The sequence below is a fragment of the Sminthopsis crassicaudata genome, chromosome 6 (genome assembly GCF_048593235.1).
Source record: "Sminthopsis crassicaudata isolate SCR6 chromosome 6, ASM4859323v1, whole genome shotgun sequence".
NCBI classification, from domain to species: Eukaryota; Metazoa; Chordata; class Mammalia; order Dasyuromorphia; family Dasyuridae; genus Sminthopsis; species Sminthopsis crassicaudata.
In genome coordinates this window covers 173,249,554-173,266,678 of record NC_133622.1, presented here as the reverse complement: position 1 = coordinate 173,266,678, position 17,125 = coordinate 173,249,554, and the positions used below count along the sequence as shown (strand labels likewise).

General features: G+C 36.7%; 1 protein-coding gene and 1 pseudogene across 7 annotated transcripts in view; both read left to right on the top strand.

Annotated features, from left to right (window-relative positions):
- Window positions 1–17,125, top strand: part of BLTP1 (bridge-like lipid transfer protein family member 1) — a 232,472-nt gene that overhangs the window by 202,132 nt on the left and 13,215 nt on the right. For all 7 annotated transcript variants that reach the window (XM_074274114.1, XM_074274117.1, XM_074274118.1 and 4 more), the window contains 9 exons: window positions 567–768; window positions 4,121–4,321; window positions 6,910–7,089; window positions 7,689–7,826; window positions 8,712–8,969; window positions 13,788–13,938; window positions 14,991–15,148; window positions 15,544–15,736; window positions 15,963–16,180. In XM_074274114.1, coding sequence (XP_074130215.1) covers window positions 567–768; window positions 4,121–4,321; window positions 6,910–7,089; window positions 7,689–7,826; window positions 8,712–8,969; window positions 13,788–13,938; window positions 14,991–15,148; window positions 15,544–15,736; window positions 15,963–16,180 — 1,699 coding nt within the window. The remainder of the gene's footprint in view (window positions 1–566; window positions 769–4,120; window positions 4,322–6,909; window positions 7,090–7,688; window positions 7,827–8,711; window positions 8,970–13,787; window positions 13,939–14,990; window positions 15,149–15,543; window positions 15,737–15,962; window positions 16,181–17,125) is intronic.
- Window positions 13,642–13,756, top strand: LOC141548148 (U6 spliceosomal RNA; annotated as a pseudogene).

The window sequence follows — 17,125 nt, the reverse complement described above, 5'->3', positions numbered from 1 at the left end:
TTATTACTTATCCTTTCTTTTTTGCCCTCACTATATGGTTTTCTTGTTTTGGGGTTTTGTTTTTTTTTTCCTTAATAGATATAATTCACTGCTTTTAAAAAAAAAGATCACTTTTGTGATGGATGCTTAATCTAAGAGTCTCAAGTTGCTCTTGATATAGAACATGTTTGTTCCTTGTATCCAAGCTTCACATTTCACTCTTTGCTAGTCTCTGTCCTTTCTCTTTCCAAGATACCTGTTATCTTTTAGGAAAATATGTTTTTGAGAAGAGCCATAGAGTTGTGGAAGACATAGTCATTGATACAGAATGAATTCTCCCCAAAATTAGATATGATGTGAAAATGAATTTTTTTTCCAAGTTTGGGTTTGATTCTCAGTGATCTGTTTATACAGTAAGCAAAAAAAAAAAATCATTACAAACATTTTCAGAGACAATTGAGTACATCATATCAGGTTTATCACCTGAATAAATATCATTCATTCCCTTTTGGCGCCAATGGGGAATTGATTTTTAAAAAAATAAAATAATTTATTTGTTAATCCTTCTTTTGTGTTTACTTTTTTAGCCTTCTCAGATCAAATTCAGCTGTTTACCAGTATCAAGAGTAGAATGTATGCTAAAATTACCTTCCTTGGATTTGGTATTCTCCTCAAATCGAGGAGAACTGGAGACTTTAGGTACCACATGTTCTACGGATGCTGTGTCCCCTAGTGGTCATCCTACTCCAAGTGGATCAAAAACTTTCACCAACAAAACAGGGATGCCAGGTAAAGAGGGTAATGCCATTAGAGACTTTTTCCCCAAGTTAGGGAAAAAGTCAAGGAATGTTAAAATAAGGCTGGTGGTTGGACAGAATGCTGATCTAATTTAATTATAAAGTCTTTGCCCCCAGCAAGTTTCTTGCTGAAACAGAAATGATGCAGGAAAGCATTGCTAATTTCACTTTTGGCTCAAATTCTCAAAAAATAAATATTGTTTTGGTATTTGTAATAGAGGCCTCATAGCATTATGTACTTAAACTGCTAAGAGAGGGTATCAGGAAGATGTATATTCCTGATCTGGTTTCCCCCAGCTGCTAGTCTTCTCTGAGATTACTTTAATCAATCCCCATGTTTCTCATGTGTTTGGTAATTTGCTTGCCTCTCTTATTACAATATATATATTTCCTGAAAGCAGAGACTGTGGTTTGGGTGAACATTTTATTATGAAATGATACCTTTAGGGAGAAAGGGGAAAGAAAGAAGAAAGAATTGGTTAAAAAATGACGAACTAAAGGAGAGAAGGACTTTAGATAGTTGGGTTCTTCCACAACTTTAGAACTAGAAAAAAGATCTCTGAGTTGAGAAGAATTTTTTGTTCAGATTTTATCTCTTCCTTTCTAGAAGTTTGCTTTATATCTCTGTTTCCCTCTAAGCAACCAAAAGGAAAAATTGTTTCAAGGTGACTTAAGATTTTAGCATGTAGTATTCTGCTTCTTTTAACTCATTTTGGTCTTTTTTTCATTATTTTAACTTAAGTGTATTTGCTTTGTAAATGCTTTTGAGTAGAAGGGGAGTATAAATCATCCTGAGAGGACTTCCAGACAGAGAGAAACAAATAATTGCTTAAACAAGCAGACAGCTCACATCCTTTGGATTCTTTTAGGAGGCAGATGTTAAATGACTGAGGCTTTGGGGTAAAGTGAGATATGCTATAATGAGGTGACATTGCAAGTTCACTTCTGGCCACAACATTGTAGAAAGGACGTTGCTGTACTTGATGGAACATGTGAAGAGAAGCAACAGCAAGCATAGTGAAAGGAGGTGAAGGGATTTAACATACTAAATGACCTACAGGGTGAATGACTGGACATAGCCTAGAGAAATGACATTTTAGGGAGCAAGTGATTGAGCTCTTCAGTATAGAGGGATTCAATTGCTTTCATTTGGTATACACACCCAAAAAATTATTTGTGTGTAAATGACATGTGTCCTTAAAAAACAAAAAAAGTGAGTTTTTTAAAAGTTTTTTAAAATTTAGTTAATGAAATACTTACCGAATACTACATTTTACAAAGCACAGAACCAAGCATTACAGGGAGTATAAATTAGAATAATGCTCTTTGCTCTCATATAGTTTATAATCTAAAAAAAAAGATAAAATGTATAATAATAACTACAATACAGATTTATATGACCATTCAACCTGAAAAAATGGCAAAGAACATAAAAGACTGAAATGGAGGGATTATTCAATGCAGCAGGAGCACAGACCCTGACTTGGGGAACAGTCCCACTTTGACTGGGACATCACTGAGCTTTTTGGAGGCATGCCAAATAATGAGACCAGCATTTGCTATCTAATCTGTTCAAGTTATAATATAGTCAAAGACACATATTATAGTGAAGGGTATTGAGGACATCAAAGAGTTCACAGTGTCAGAAAGGCAGGTTCCTAGTTTCTCTTGATCCCCAGGTTATGGCTACAACCAAGAACTAGATGCATTTGCAAAAGCTTGATGACTTCTGAAGTCTAGAAAGACTTGAAGGGCTTTTTTCAGAGTTTCTTTTAGGGTTTCTCTGACATACTTTACTTGATTTATCCCTGTTTCAAACCTTTAACTGCCAAGGTGCAAGTATATCATTAGGATACCATCTATATTGTGTGGGCCATTAATTTATGGTTTCTTCTATGCTTACATATACAAATTTAATGTAAGAATTTGAAGAGCAGGATCATCCTAAGCATGTCTCATAAAATTACCTTTTACCTGTTTCGCCATGGATTCCTTAAAAGGAGACTACATTTCCAAACAAAACAATTTGAATTTTCTTTAATTTGTGGAGAACCAATGAAGTTTTTGAACCAAAGAACAACACAGTCCAATCTAGTTTAAGCAAGATTAAATTGATGGTAGCATATAGGATTGGTAAGGGGGGCATTTATGAGAAGCAGTTTAGGAAATGGCTATAAAACCCAGTAAGTGATAATGGCATGAACTAGGCTATGTGAGAGAGGGAGGTTTACAGAACAGGTCATAGTGGTTGGTTGGATTTCAGGGATAAGGGGATGAAAGAATTAGACGTGACTTAGGTTCCTAAACTATTTAACTGGAGTATGATGGTGTTTTTGACATAAATATGGATGTCACGAGAGAGGAAAAAATGTATTTGGGAGAGAAGATGAGATTAGTTTTAAATTTATTGAGTTTGAGAAATCATGTGTGTTGAAAGTATAGTCTGTGAATATATTAATAAGGATGGGGATTACACACACACACACACACACACACACACACACACACACACACACACCTGTAATTATCTTAGTATTAAAGACCACAAAATCATGACATATGAGATAAAAGTTTCAAGAAAATCATTTCTAAATATAGAAAGATGGGGAAAGAGGCCTTACATTTATTTAATAAAATGAGAAAAGAAAATTTAAGCAAAATCAATTTGTTAAAAAATGAAGTAATTGAGTCAAACCAGTGAGACAGTGAGAATAACATTTGTATGGTACTCTCATAAAACTAAAATTTATCTGTTTAGTTGTTTAAAATAATTCTGGTACTATTAAACTATTAAAATGAAAGAATCAGAAATGTTGACTCCTTTTTCAAAGCATGCTTGAAATCTTGAACCCTAGACTGTGGAAAGGAAGGGTACCATTTCCCCCTGGGCTCTTTGCTTGCTTTCTGCCTCATGCCCATCCACTGCCTTGAGAATAGAAGGTGTTCCAGCTCAGCTCTGATTCTTTGCAATTTGTCTTTCTCCTAGTAGGCCTGCTCCCACCACCTTTTTTTAAACTTCTTGTAGTCTCTACTTCCTGTTAGATAAAATAGAGAGGAGACATATAACTATGCATGTAATTGAACATGCAGGTAGATATATGTTTGGGAGATTAGCAAAAGGACAGAACAACTAAACTAAAGAATAAAGGCATTTTAAAATACTGCAAACGTTAAATCACATGATGCCTGTATATTTTGTGATGTTTAATTTTTAGCTATTTACTCCAAGCCAGGTGATTTCTAGATACTACTTATGTTTGTGTAATGATTTAATTGTAGCAATAAATTTTAAAATAATTTTTCTCATAATCTGTAATGTTCTCATTTTCTTTTCTTGACTGTAGGTTCCTCTGGATTAGGTAGCCCTCTTGGCCGAAGCCGCCATAGTAGTAGTCAGTCTGACTTGACCAGTGCCAGCAGCAGTTCATCTGGACTGAGTTTCACTGCCTGCATGTCAGACTTTTCACTTTATGTATTTCATCCATATGGAGCAGGCAAACAAAAAACTGCTGTTACTGGTCTCACTCCTGGATCAGGAGGTCTGGGTATGTGTATATGTTTGTGTGTGTGTGTGTGTGTGTGTGTGTGTGTGTGTGTGTGTGTGTGTGTGTGTGTGTGTGTGTGTGTGTGTTTATGCAAGAAAATGTGCTTTCTTTTTTGGGGGATTTTATGGAATCTTCTCTGGCTGCACCTTTTCAGGGACTATGGGAACTAAGGTTATTATTTGAAATGACCCATGCTGCTGGGTTGTTGTTTTTTTTTTCCTTTTGCAGGATTATTTTGTTATGGCAGTGTTGCTTGACAAAACACAGACGAAAGGAACCTTTTTTTTTTTTTTTTTTTGCAAATGCATAAACTATTGTAGCTTTTAACAAGTTATACTACTATAATGTAGTATAATCATTTCCTTGAAAATAAGAGGTGAAATATATTTTAGAATTTTTCTTTTTTTTTTTTTTTAATTTCAGTCATATTTTATTCTTGCAATAATGTGTAAAGATAGTTTTCAGCATTCATTTTTGTAAGATTTTGAGTTCTAATTTTTTTCTTCCTCTCTTCATACTTACTTCCCTTCTTCCCCATAAGACAGCAAGCAATCTGATATAGATTATATATGTACAATCACTTTAAACACATTTCCATATTAGACATGAGGTGAAAGAAAAATCAGACAAATGGGAAAAAAACATGAGAAAGACAAAGCAAGAAAACAACCAAATAAAAAAAAGTAGAAAATAATATGCTTTGATCCACATTCATTCTCTATAATTCTCTCTTTGGATGTGGCTGGCATTTTCTATCCCAAGTATATTGGAATTATCTTAGATCACCACATTGCTGAGAAAAGTTAAGTCTCTTATTATTATCACATAATTTTGCTATTATTGTGTACAATGTGCTCCTGGTTCTGTTCACTTCATTCAGCATCAATTTGTGCAAGTCTTTCCAGGTTTTCCTGAAATCAGCTTGCTTATTTATCATTTCTTACAGAACAATAATATTCCATTGCAATCATATACTGTAACTTACTCAGCCATTCCCCAATTGATGAGCAGCCACATTTTCTTGCTATCATATCATAAAAAGAGCTGCCACAGACATTTTCGCACATTGGTCTTTTCCCGTCTCTTATGATCTCTTTGGGCTTATGTTAGATTTTTCTAAATGAAACTCAAATCATGATTTCCTGCTGCAGTGTTCAAGGAATCATGTACAAATAATGAAGACAAATTTTTCAGTGTTTGTCTCGCTTTTGTCTGGTACTGAATTTGAATCAGTAATTTCTTTGAACTTAGAGAGTTTTATTTTTAGTTTTTTTTTTTTTCCTTTTGCTTGAATATCTACAGTTACTTGCCAGAAAATATTGTCAAGATATAACAAGCTTAATAGTCTTTCCATAGATCAGAGGTCTAAACTTTTTTAAATGTACCTTCCCAGCCCTCCTACTATGAGCAAAAAAAATTTGAGCATGCAAACCCCCGCCAATATATGAATATTAATTTATTTATAAGCTATGCTCATTTGGCATCAGACAAATAATTATATATGTTATGAAATTTATACAAAAATAGAAATGTTCAAAGAAAGAGATCAAGATGAAACAATATTCTAGAGGTAATAGAGAGTCACTGGAGCTTATTAAGTAGGAGAGTGACATGGTGAAACCTAAACTTTAGAAAAATCACTTTGGTAGCCATGTTATATGGACAGTGAAAAGAGCTTTGGTAGGGAGACTATTTCTATATATATTTCAGATGAGAGGTGATGCAAACCTTAAGTAGAAAGATGACTTTGAGTGGAAGGAGAGGATAAATGGGAGAACTGAAGAAGTAGAAAAAGATTTGGAAATTTATTAGATATGACAGGTAAATGGGGCAGGGAATAGGAAAGAGATGTGAGGATGATACCATGCTTCACACTTGGGGAACTAGAATGATGATGGAAGTAAGGAATTTTAGAAGAGAGTTGGGTTTTGGGGGAAGATAATACAATGATTCTTAAGTATTATGATAACCTATCCATAGATGTACTTCCTGAGACTCACTTTGTCCCCTGTCACTTTAAAAAGGAGCAGGAAATAGGGCTCATATTTATCATGGGTCACGCCCCAGAGCAGAGTTCCTACTTTCAGATGGTGTCTGCCACAACCCCAAAGAATATCTAGGTTAGTGTGCTGGACCTCAAAATTTTTCTGAAGGCATCTGTGCAGTTGATGCTGTGGTTACTTGATAGTGATTAGGTTAGACCTGACTTGAGGGATGCATATGTGAGTAAACTTTACCCATTAGGTCACTTGAAAATTCGTCCAACCAAAAGAGTTCCTTCTCTGACTCATATACTCCTATTGTTGTTTTATAGGTGCCTGAGAGTCCTGAAGTTCTTCCATAATAGATTCTTTAATAGCAGATAGGATGTTTTATCCATTAATAGGTTATCACACACAGTGTGTAATAAAAAAGAATGAGCAAATTTGCTTACTTCAGACTTATATAACATATACATAAAAAAATTACCAAATTGATATTGTAGCACTGAAGTATTCTTACAAATAAAAATATTAGATTTTTTCAGTTTATGTTTTTTTCCCATATGAATTAATGGTGTGGTTTTTGTCTTTCTTTGTGGGGACCAGGGAATGTAGATGAAGAGCCTACCTCAGTCACCGGTCGAAAAGATTCCCTCAGTATAAACCTTGAGTTTGTGAAAGTGAGCTTATCTCGAATAAGACGTTCTGGAGGCGCCTCATTTTTTGAAAGTCAGACTGCAAGCAAGTCCACAAACAAAATGGACACTACATTAATAAATATATCTGGTATTTTATCCCATTCTTAAATTAAAATGTTTGTTTTCAGAGTAAATTTAAAAAGATTCCCAATGTTGAAAATATTATTGAGGTTTTGATGGAAGTTTGATTTCTTTTAAGAGTGATTAAAAAAAAAAAATCTAGTTATACATTATCTGTATATTCCTAGTGTTTGAATTTTACTTGCATTTAGGGCTAATATAATGTGGGAAATATAATGTGAGTTCCAGGCTTAAGCCTTTTCCCAGTATCAGCCAACCAAATGATAAACTAATGAAGACCCTAAATCAGTCAAGAGAGAAGCATTTTAATTAAGTGTCCCAAAGTAGAGTCTCTCTGTATCTTTCCTTGGCTTTGTGCTAGTCCCTTATCTTTTAGCAAGTCAGACTTTTAAAAATTAATAAACTAAAGGCCATCTGTATATTTTTGATTTGTGTAGGGAACCACATAACCAAAGTAGAAAGACTAGCACATACCAAGCATCATTCTCAGACAGTTATTGGTGCTAGTTCTGATACAGTTCCTATCTTTCTGTTGGGTCAAGAGAAAATAGAGTGTAGGTTTTCAGAATTAGCTCCAAATGTTAATGTCTGCTTTTTGTGTCTCAGCGGTGTGCGACATTGGCTCAGCTTCCTTCAAATATGACATGCGTAGACTGAGTGAGATATTGGCCTTCCCAAGAGCCTGGTACAGGAGAAGTATTGCCCGCCGCCTTTTTCTTGGTGACCAAACTATAAATTTGCCTGGTAGGTCAAAACTTATTGTACATTTTTAATTACTCACTTTGTAATTAAATTACATTACATTAAAGTTATTAAGAGAGGCTATAGAGCATAATATGTATCAAGAAAACCCAAGTTCAAGTTCCACCTTAGACATGGACAGATACAAAGAACCTGAGCTAGAAGTGTCTGACTATAGCCTCAGGGCTCCCTGGGATAGCCAAATTGCATGAAAATATAGTTGGGAAATATCTAACAAAATAAATTAAAATAGAGTCTAACAGGTAATGACAGTTTGTGGTTTTCTAAGTCAGTGTGCTGCTGCTCACAGGCATCCATTTCTTTTTGAATTTGACACTACTACTCTAGACAGCTCACTAAGACTCAGCTATAGAGAAGGTGCCAATGTTAAAGGGACTTCCTTAGTGGAATGAATCATGAATCTATGATTCACTCCCTGAAAAAAATATTTTTAACAAAATCAAATTAAATTCTTATTTTCCATCATTGTTCTTGAAGAAACTAGAAATGTGCTTCCTCTGATAAAACAAGAAAAGACAAAAAGAGGGGGGGGAAGAGAGATTACCCAGAAAACTTCTCTGTCCGTCCTTTATCTTCCTTTTTGTTCTTAATAATTTATACCATTTTCTTGAGTTGGAACAAAGATTATGGGAGTTTGTAGAGTAGTCTTATTCCCTTAAAAATAAAGTGATAAGAGGAATATGGGAGTATAGGTGGGATAACTACTTTGTTCTTGTTGCTGTAGTTGTTTCAGTTGTTTCAATTGCATCAGACTCTCTGTGACCCTCTTTAAGGTTTTGTTGGACAACTATGTTTGGATAATTATCACCTCAGCAATTTATGCTGGACTTTACTCTGTTATTCATGGCATTTTTCTCTCTCTGCTAGCATCTGGCCCTGGAACACCGGATTCCATTGAGGGAGTGAGTCAACATCTGTCTCCGGAGTCATCCCGTAAAGCATACTGCAGGACCTGGGAACAGCCCAGCCAGTCAGCTTCCTTCACCCACATGGCCCAATCACCCAATGTGTTCAATGAGCACATGGCAAACAGCAGCATGTCCCCAGGAGCGACTGCTCAGAATCTGAAATCTCCTGCTTCCATGCGATCCAGGAGTGTGTCTGACTCTTCAGTTCCCCAGAGAGGTAAGTGGAAGCCAAAGGTGGCCCATCACCATGCATGCCTCCGTCTTCTCCTTCACTAGGCTACTCTCTGTGCCCCTGGAACAGGTTTTAGCCCCATGTTGGTAGTGATGTCATTGAGAAGAGCCATCTGTTATCATCTGCTATGAATTGATGGTCCAGGTCTCCATTTAAGGCTTATTGTTGCTGAGTTGTCCTTCTGTTGCCCTTATTCCCCAGCAGCCATTACATGCATTTGTCTTCAGTCCTCCTCTTAGTGCAGATGATCCAATCTCCAATTTCAGTAAAAAGATTGAAGCTATCCTTCAAGACCTTCTTCACTTGCTTGCTCTATTCACAGTCCTCCCCCTGTCTCTTAGGAACAAGTGTCCCTGTGCCCTTTATTCTGTTTCCCTCTCATCTCCTTATGACTGACACCTTCTGTCTCTTCTTTCCCGTTATTCCCTTCATATTTAATTATAACCCTTTAAAAATACACACATCCTTCCTTTCATTCTCCTAGCTCATCTAGGTGACATTTCATCTCTTCACTTATCCTTCATGTTTAGATTATTGAAAAAGTAACATGTATTCACAGTATATCTCCACATCCTCCACATCCTCGTTATCCTACAATCCTGGTAATTGGGCCTTTTCTCCCTTTTTTCTACTAAAACTTCATTTTCAGAGGCCATCATTTAGTCTTTCTTCTGATTGAACTCTATCAAGGAAACTTGTGATCGAGCTAATTATCCTCTCTTCCTGAGTCTTTTGATATTGCCCACTGCCCTGATTCATTGTCTGATTGCTCAAGGGAATTCTGGTGCTCCCCCTTGTACTAGCATTCCGTAATTGATTGTCAGCACCACACCTTGGTAGCTCTATCACTCTCCCCCTCCAGACTCCCAGCTCCTGGCAGTATTTCTCCTGCTTTTCCTCATGATTTCACTGTTTCTTTCACAGACACCACCCTTCATCTATCCATCACTTCCTTTGACACTGTCTTCTTCATCCATACCTAGCCAGTTACCAAGCCATACCTGTTCTGCCTCCACCATCTTCATCATCTTCCTTTCTGTCAATACTTTAGCCACTCATCTAGATTAGTGAAGTAGAGTCTACTCCAGACTCTGGCTTCATTCCTCTCTTCTCCAGTTTCTGCCTTATACCATTCTGAGATTCTAGGATGATGAGTGTTCTCCTTGGCTAGAAATCCTGGAAAAACTGGTGTTGCACCCAAGAGTGTATATAGAGCAGATTATACTCTGGACTCCACTTGAGTGGGAGATCCCTCCAACTTTTGCGACAATAGTTTTAATAATGGTTCCTTATACCTAGATGTGTCACTGTCGAAGGAGCTAATATGGCTTAATGAGGGGCAAATGGGCATTCTTAGAGTCCAAAAAAACCTGGTATGGAATAAAGCTCCTCATACTGTGTGCCCAAGAGCTCGTCACTGAGCCAGTCTTTCTGTGCCTCCATTCCTCATTTCTAAAGCAGGGTCATTGATCCCTATAGCATCAAGCTCACAGAGTTGTTGTGAGATTCAAAAGGGCCATGGTAGCTAAAACACATTCTACTTTCCAGGAGTCCAGAAATGTCATTCTTGTTGTCCATCACTCCCTGTAAATTAAGGGAGATTAGCAAGTCTTCATTACTACAGTAATGTAGGTGCCCTGCATAAGGGCACTCCCTGAGCATAACGGAGATGGGGAAAAGACAAAATAGTGCCTTCTCTACAACCTAATTAGAGAGACAACATGCAGGCTACCAAAGTGATACATGGGAGGTGACAGAGACTCAACAGGAAGGCACACCAAACTTGTGGGAGAAGGTAGGATTTTAGCTAAGTTTTAAAAGAAATCAGTGAGACAGGGAGGAAATGTATCCAGAGCTGAGTGGGGGAAAAAAAGATAGAAGGGGCAGCAAGGTGGCACAGTGGATAGAGCATCAGCCTGAAGTTAGGAGGATCTGGGTTCAAATCTGGCCTTAAAACTTCCTTGCTATGTGTCACTGGAAGTCACTTAAGTCCAATTGCCTTAACCAAAAAAAAAAAAAAAAAAAAAAAAAAAAAGGACACCAGTGTTTCTGGATTCAAGGAATATGTAGGAGAAGTGAAGTATAAAAAGACTGCAGAGGAAGGAGGGAACAGCTTAAAAAGAGCTTTCAATGCCAAGCAGAGTGTTTTAATTTTGATCCTGGAGATTATTGAGTCACAAGGTGACAGGAATAGACCCATACTTGATGAAGATCACCTTGAAAGCTTGAGTGGAGTCTGGCTTGGAGGGAGGAGAGACTTGAGGCTACAGGGCTAATAAGAAGGCCATTGCTACTGACAAGAAGACTTGAGTTTTAATCCCACTTTACACACTTAATAGATACATGCCTCTGTTTCCTTATCTGTAAAATGAAATGACAATAATAATAGCACCTATTTCACAGAGTTACTGTGAAAATCAAATGGAATAATATTCCATGCTTTGGAACCTTAAATCAGCACATATTGGTGGGAGTGGTAGCACTAGTAGTGATGGTAGTTGTAGTTTGGGTGTGAAGTGATGAGGCCTACTCCAAGGTGGAGGTGTCAGAGGAGAGAAGGGGACATATTCAAGAGATGCTGCAGAGGCAAACTTGACAAATCTTGTCACCAATTAAATATTGGGGGGTAAAAGACAGTGAGTAGTCCAGAATGACCCCTAGTTTTTAAGGTGCTCTCAAACGTAATTGGGAAGGTGGGAATGGGAGGAAGGTTTTGGGGAAAAGATGAGTTTTAAAATGTGTATTGAAAGAGCAGTGGAATGATAAGGTCAGAAGCTGAGTCAAAAGGAGATCTATGTGATTGGGTGGGGGAGGGGAGGTGGTATTGATAGTAGCAGATCCAAGGCCCACTTTGGTAGCAGAGGCAATGGTGAGACTTTAGCCCCAGCCTCTCCTGGGATCTGGAAAAGGGGTCCTCAGGACAAGACAGGAGAAACCTGAGAGCTGGAGGTCAGGAGAAGTTCCCAGACCTGGAAGGGTAGAGAGGAGTGGGGTAGGAAAAACTGTGAAATGCCTACCTTGAATAAAACAACTAATTTATATCCTGGACTTGGAAGATCTTGAGGTTTTATTCTGTCCTGTTTTTGAATTGAAGCTTTTTTATGAAATAATTTGAACCCATAATGTGAGAAAGAACAATTAAGTTTCTAAGCTAAGTAAAAATACATTAAATTGTAACCATGAATATTGAGCTGTTTAAGAGTTAAAAGCTGTAAACTAATTATTCAAGTTTTGACTCTTAAGAACAGTGAGTGGGAATCTAAGCAGTCCTCCCCTTAAATAGTTTCTTCCAGTAGGACTTAGAATATGTATAAACGGGTTTTATAAGGTTTTTATACATATGTGTGTGTATCTTACATATACACATACACACATATACACATAAATATTTATCTGTATACCATACATATTCACACACACATTATGAACAAAACCAACACAAATTACTTAAGATCTCAGTTCCCTGAAAGATAGTAAAAACTCAGTCAAATGATGAGTGAAAGAGACAAAATTGATAAGGAACTAGAAATCATTTTGGTTACCCTTCTCAGAAAATCATCAGAAGGCCTGTACCTTTTACCTCTCCAAGGAGTTTCTACCAAGCAAGCTAAGCAGTCAGCAGAGCTGTCCTCTTATCTATCCTGCTTCAATAAAACTTGATTCATCCTAATACTTGGAATAATGGAAAATACTGGAATTAGAATCAGAACATTTGAGTTCAAAATTAGACCTTCTTTAGCAATACTTCTGTACCTCAGATTCCTAATTCAACTCAATTCAACAAAACATTTACTAAGTAAATGCTATACAGGCAGCATTGTGCTAGAGACTGGGGTAATAAAAATCAAAGCCAGAAGAGACCTTGCTCTTAATGAGTTTATTTTTTATTGGGCTGTTGGGGGGGGAGGGGAAGAGAAACAGCACCGTTAACTTAATATAAGTCATTTGAGAACTTAATAGCAGTGTGCTCATTCCTTACTTTAGCTTCGTTCATGTGTGACTTCCTCCTAAGAAGTCACACATGAACGAAGCTAAAGTAAGGAATGAGCACACTGCCCCTGCCCATTGAGAGACCAGGCAAAAGGATGTGGAGGCTAGAGCCTGGAAAGCAGACAACAGAATGAAGACCTGTAGTGCATTCTCTCTCAGCAGAGTTAGATATAGACCAGTAATGGGCAGCTATGTACTGAACACTGGCCCAAGAAAGGTCCACACCCTTCTCCTGTCCTGCTGCTCCAGCCACATTATACAGGGCACATCCGCTTCAGCAGCCCATCAAGGGGTTGGACATAAATCAGCATAATTGAACTGAGTTGCAGGGGCTGACCTCTTTGACAACCACTTTGGCCTCCATGTGGCCTCTTAAAATTGTACTGAATCCCTGCTAGTCCAGCTAGGCACTAGAACAAAATTCTGAGAGTGAATTTACACATACCATGTTAGCAGAATTGAATAGAAGAATTGTTTATTTTCTTCATTACCACTCACTCAGAAAGTAGATTCAGGTATTCACATGAGTGAACTACTGTATTTTAAAAATACTTGTAAAAATATATATATAAAAGCTGTTTTATGATTTTTTTTTTAAAAACGCTCTGACTATTATACCTACAAGATTTTTTTTATCAGGTTTTGCTTTGAAATAAGCCCAATGTCTGTGCTTGCTTGGGCAACACATATAGTAAGATTGGAAAGATACAGAGATTAGCATGGTCTCTCTGCAGAAGATGACATGCAAATTTGTGAAGTGAAATAACCCCAATGACTTTTTTGACACAAAATATCTTAACTTTATTTTTTTAGATTCACTCTCAAGAACATCTACTCCTTTTAATAAGTCAAACAAAGCAGCCAGCCAACAAGGTACCCCATGGGAGACCCTGGTCGTATTTGCTATCAACCTCAAACAACTTAATGTTCAAATGAATATGAGCAACGTCATGGGTAATACAACGTAAGTCATTCATATGTTTAAACTTTAGTAAAAGCAGCTGCCAGGTGGCGCCATAGTGCATAAAGCATTGGCATTGGGACCTGGAAAACTCATCTCCGAGTCCAAATGTGGCCTCGGACACTCACTAGTTGTGTGATTCTTAGTAAATCACTTAATTCACTTATCTTACCTCAATTTCCTCATATGTAAAATGAGCTGGAGAAGGAAATGGCACACAATTCCATTATCTTTGCCAGGAAAACCTTAAATAGGGTTGTGAAGAGTTGGGTATGACTGCATAAGAACTTATTTAAATTAGATTGTCTGTCAAGTTATTCCTATTATGCTTTAGGAGTATAATTCATCCAACAGATAAACCATGTAAATTGCTTAATCCAGAACTGAATGTACATCAGGTGATAGAAAAGTTTAAGACCAAGGGGAATAGGTTATCAAAAAGAAGAAAACAAGAATTGGACAAAACAGCTGGGAATGTTTAGCCCAGGAATGAGAAGACTCAAGCGGACAAGACAGCCTTTCAAAAATGTGGAGAGGGATTATATACTTCCTGTTTTTCTCTCAGAAGACAACTGCAAAAATATCAAATTTAGGCTTGATAATAGAAAAAGTTTCCTAAATGGGAGTTCTTCCAAAGTATAATGGGCTACCTCAGAGATGGTGGTTCCTTTCCTTGGGACCCTTTGGGGAGAGACTGAATGATACTTGATCAGTCCTCTGTAATGCCTTTCAGATTTCAGTTGGATTAGCTGGCTGCCCAATTCCTTTCCAGCTCTCAGATTTAGGTATTGGTTGGCCTCTGAGATCCTATCCAATTCTAGTTATTCCATTCTGTGATTATTAAAATAATACTGTACTTTCTATGAAAATTGCAGAAAAGTTTTATTACAGTGGTATTATAGCCTGTAACTTTTAGCCTTTAAAAAAAAAAAAAAAAAGATTGTGGCAATGTCCTTTGGAAAAGTAAACCTGTTTTAAATCTCCATTTCCTAATTTAAGACACTGAAATTCGTCCATCTCAATTAGGTCCCATTTTTCTTTCTTTTTTTTTCCAGGTGGACCACCAGTGGTTTGAAAAGTCAGGGTCGTCTGTCAGTAGGAAGTAATAGAGACCGAGAGATCAGCATGTCAGTTGGCCTGGGAAGATCCCAGTTAGATTCAAAGGGAGGCGTCGTTGGAGGTACCATAGATGTCAACACTTTGGAAATGGTTGGTAGGTTGATCAGTAACTAAACTGGCTTTTATATTGTTTAACTCCTTTAACCTTGTTAATTTAAGGCTCCTACTCTCTTTTCCACCAACCCACCTTGTATTTATTCTCTTAATAATAATTCTGTATATTCTTCAATATGCATTGTATATAAAAATATATATCTCCCTTGTTATAATTAGGTTTTTAGAGAGCAAGTATCATTTCATTCTCTGTATTTATTGCCACAGAACCTCCCATGTGGCAAATACTTTATAAATGTTGTTAGTCATGAAATCATTCTCTTAGGATGTAAAATTATTTGTTGGTTTGACTTTAAAAATTAAAAATGTTTTATTCTGATTATTTTCTTAATGCTGACAGTTTCTTTAAAAAGTGACTAAATATGTTTCTTACAGCCCATATTTCTGAACATCCAAATCAGCAACCAAGTCATAAAATTCAAATTACTCTGGGTTCAACTGAAGCTCGGGTGGATTACATGGGGTCGAGTATCCTCATGGGTATTTTCAGTAATGCAGATCTCAAACTGCAGGATGAATGGAAAGTGAATCTGTATAATACAGTGGATTCAAGTATGTCAGATAAAAGGTACGGTTAACACAGGCCTTTTCTTTTCTTTGAATACCTTATGTTTTTAGTCCTGTGTTCTTGTATGTTTTCTAACACCCACTTCTAAAAACCTTAGGCCAATTGTTTTCATCCAGGTATATTATATGACATAATTAATTTGAAATAGGAAAAAATGGGAAAATCTTTTTGGTGATATGCCCTAACATTGTTATATTTACTGAAATATTCTCTTTTTGTGATTTAGTGAAATTTTTGTCCATGGAGATTTAAAGTGGGATATTTTCCAAGTAATGATTTCCAGATCAACCACTCCAGACTTGATAAAAATAGGAATGAAACTCCAGGAATTCTTCACCCAGCAGTTTGATACAAGCAAAAGGGCTCTCTCTACTTGGGGACCAGTTCCTTACCTCCCCCCAAAAGCAACAGCCAGTCATCTGGAGAAGAATTCACAAGAACTGTGTAAGAATTACAAGAATACATTCTCATATGCTGTTGTTTTATCTTAGACTTGTCAATCACAATCTGAATAAAAATCTACTTTATCCTTTAAACCTACTTTAAACCTTTCCTTTGTCATACATTTTTGAAATGCCCATTCCTTAAGAAAGTGCTATTTTTGTTCATTAAAGTAAAAAAAGATTAGAAACATGTGCCTGTGTAGGCAAGATTTTTCTTTCTACCTGAGCATGAAATTTGAAAAGGACTCAGCTAATCTTTTTATTATTCCAAAAAGAAATACATAAATATTTTCATAATGAATCCACTAGCTCTGGATCAATTGTATGTACCCAAATTTTAACATTTTAAAAATAATTTTATCATTTCTGTCATAATTTTTTCTATGGCATACGTTGCTACTTGAGAAATAACTAGGTAATACAGTGGATAGACAGCTGGCTTAGGATTAGCAAGATTTGAGTTCACATCTGACCTCAAATATTTAGTAGTTGTAAGACTTTTGAGCAAGTCACTTAACCTCTCTGTTTGTCTCAGTTTTCTCATCTCTAAAATAATGGTAAAAATAGCACTTTTCTTCCAGGGTTGTTGTAAAAATCAAATGATAATACTTGCAAAACACTTAGGAATCCTTAAAAGTACTATATAAATATAAAAATGCTAGCCATTATTATTTTTATGATTATCATTATTATTATCACCCTTATTACTTGATTCTTCATGGATTGATTGTTTCATCCTCTTCTGGGCCTCATCAAATAGCCATCCTATGTAATTTTTGTCCTTATTCTGCCACGTACATTCTGCTCCATACAGGATGTACTCAGTGCACTGGGGGCCTTCCTCTAGGGAGTCCTTAAGCTTCCATGACCTCTTGTTCCTGCCATTTGACAGCCCACCCACTTCTTGGGGGCATTTTGTGTGTATATATATGTATACAACATGGAT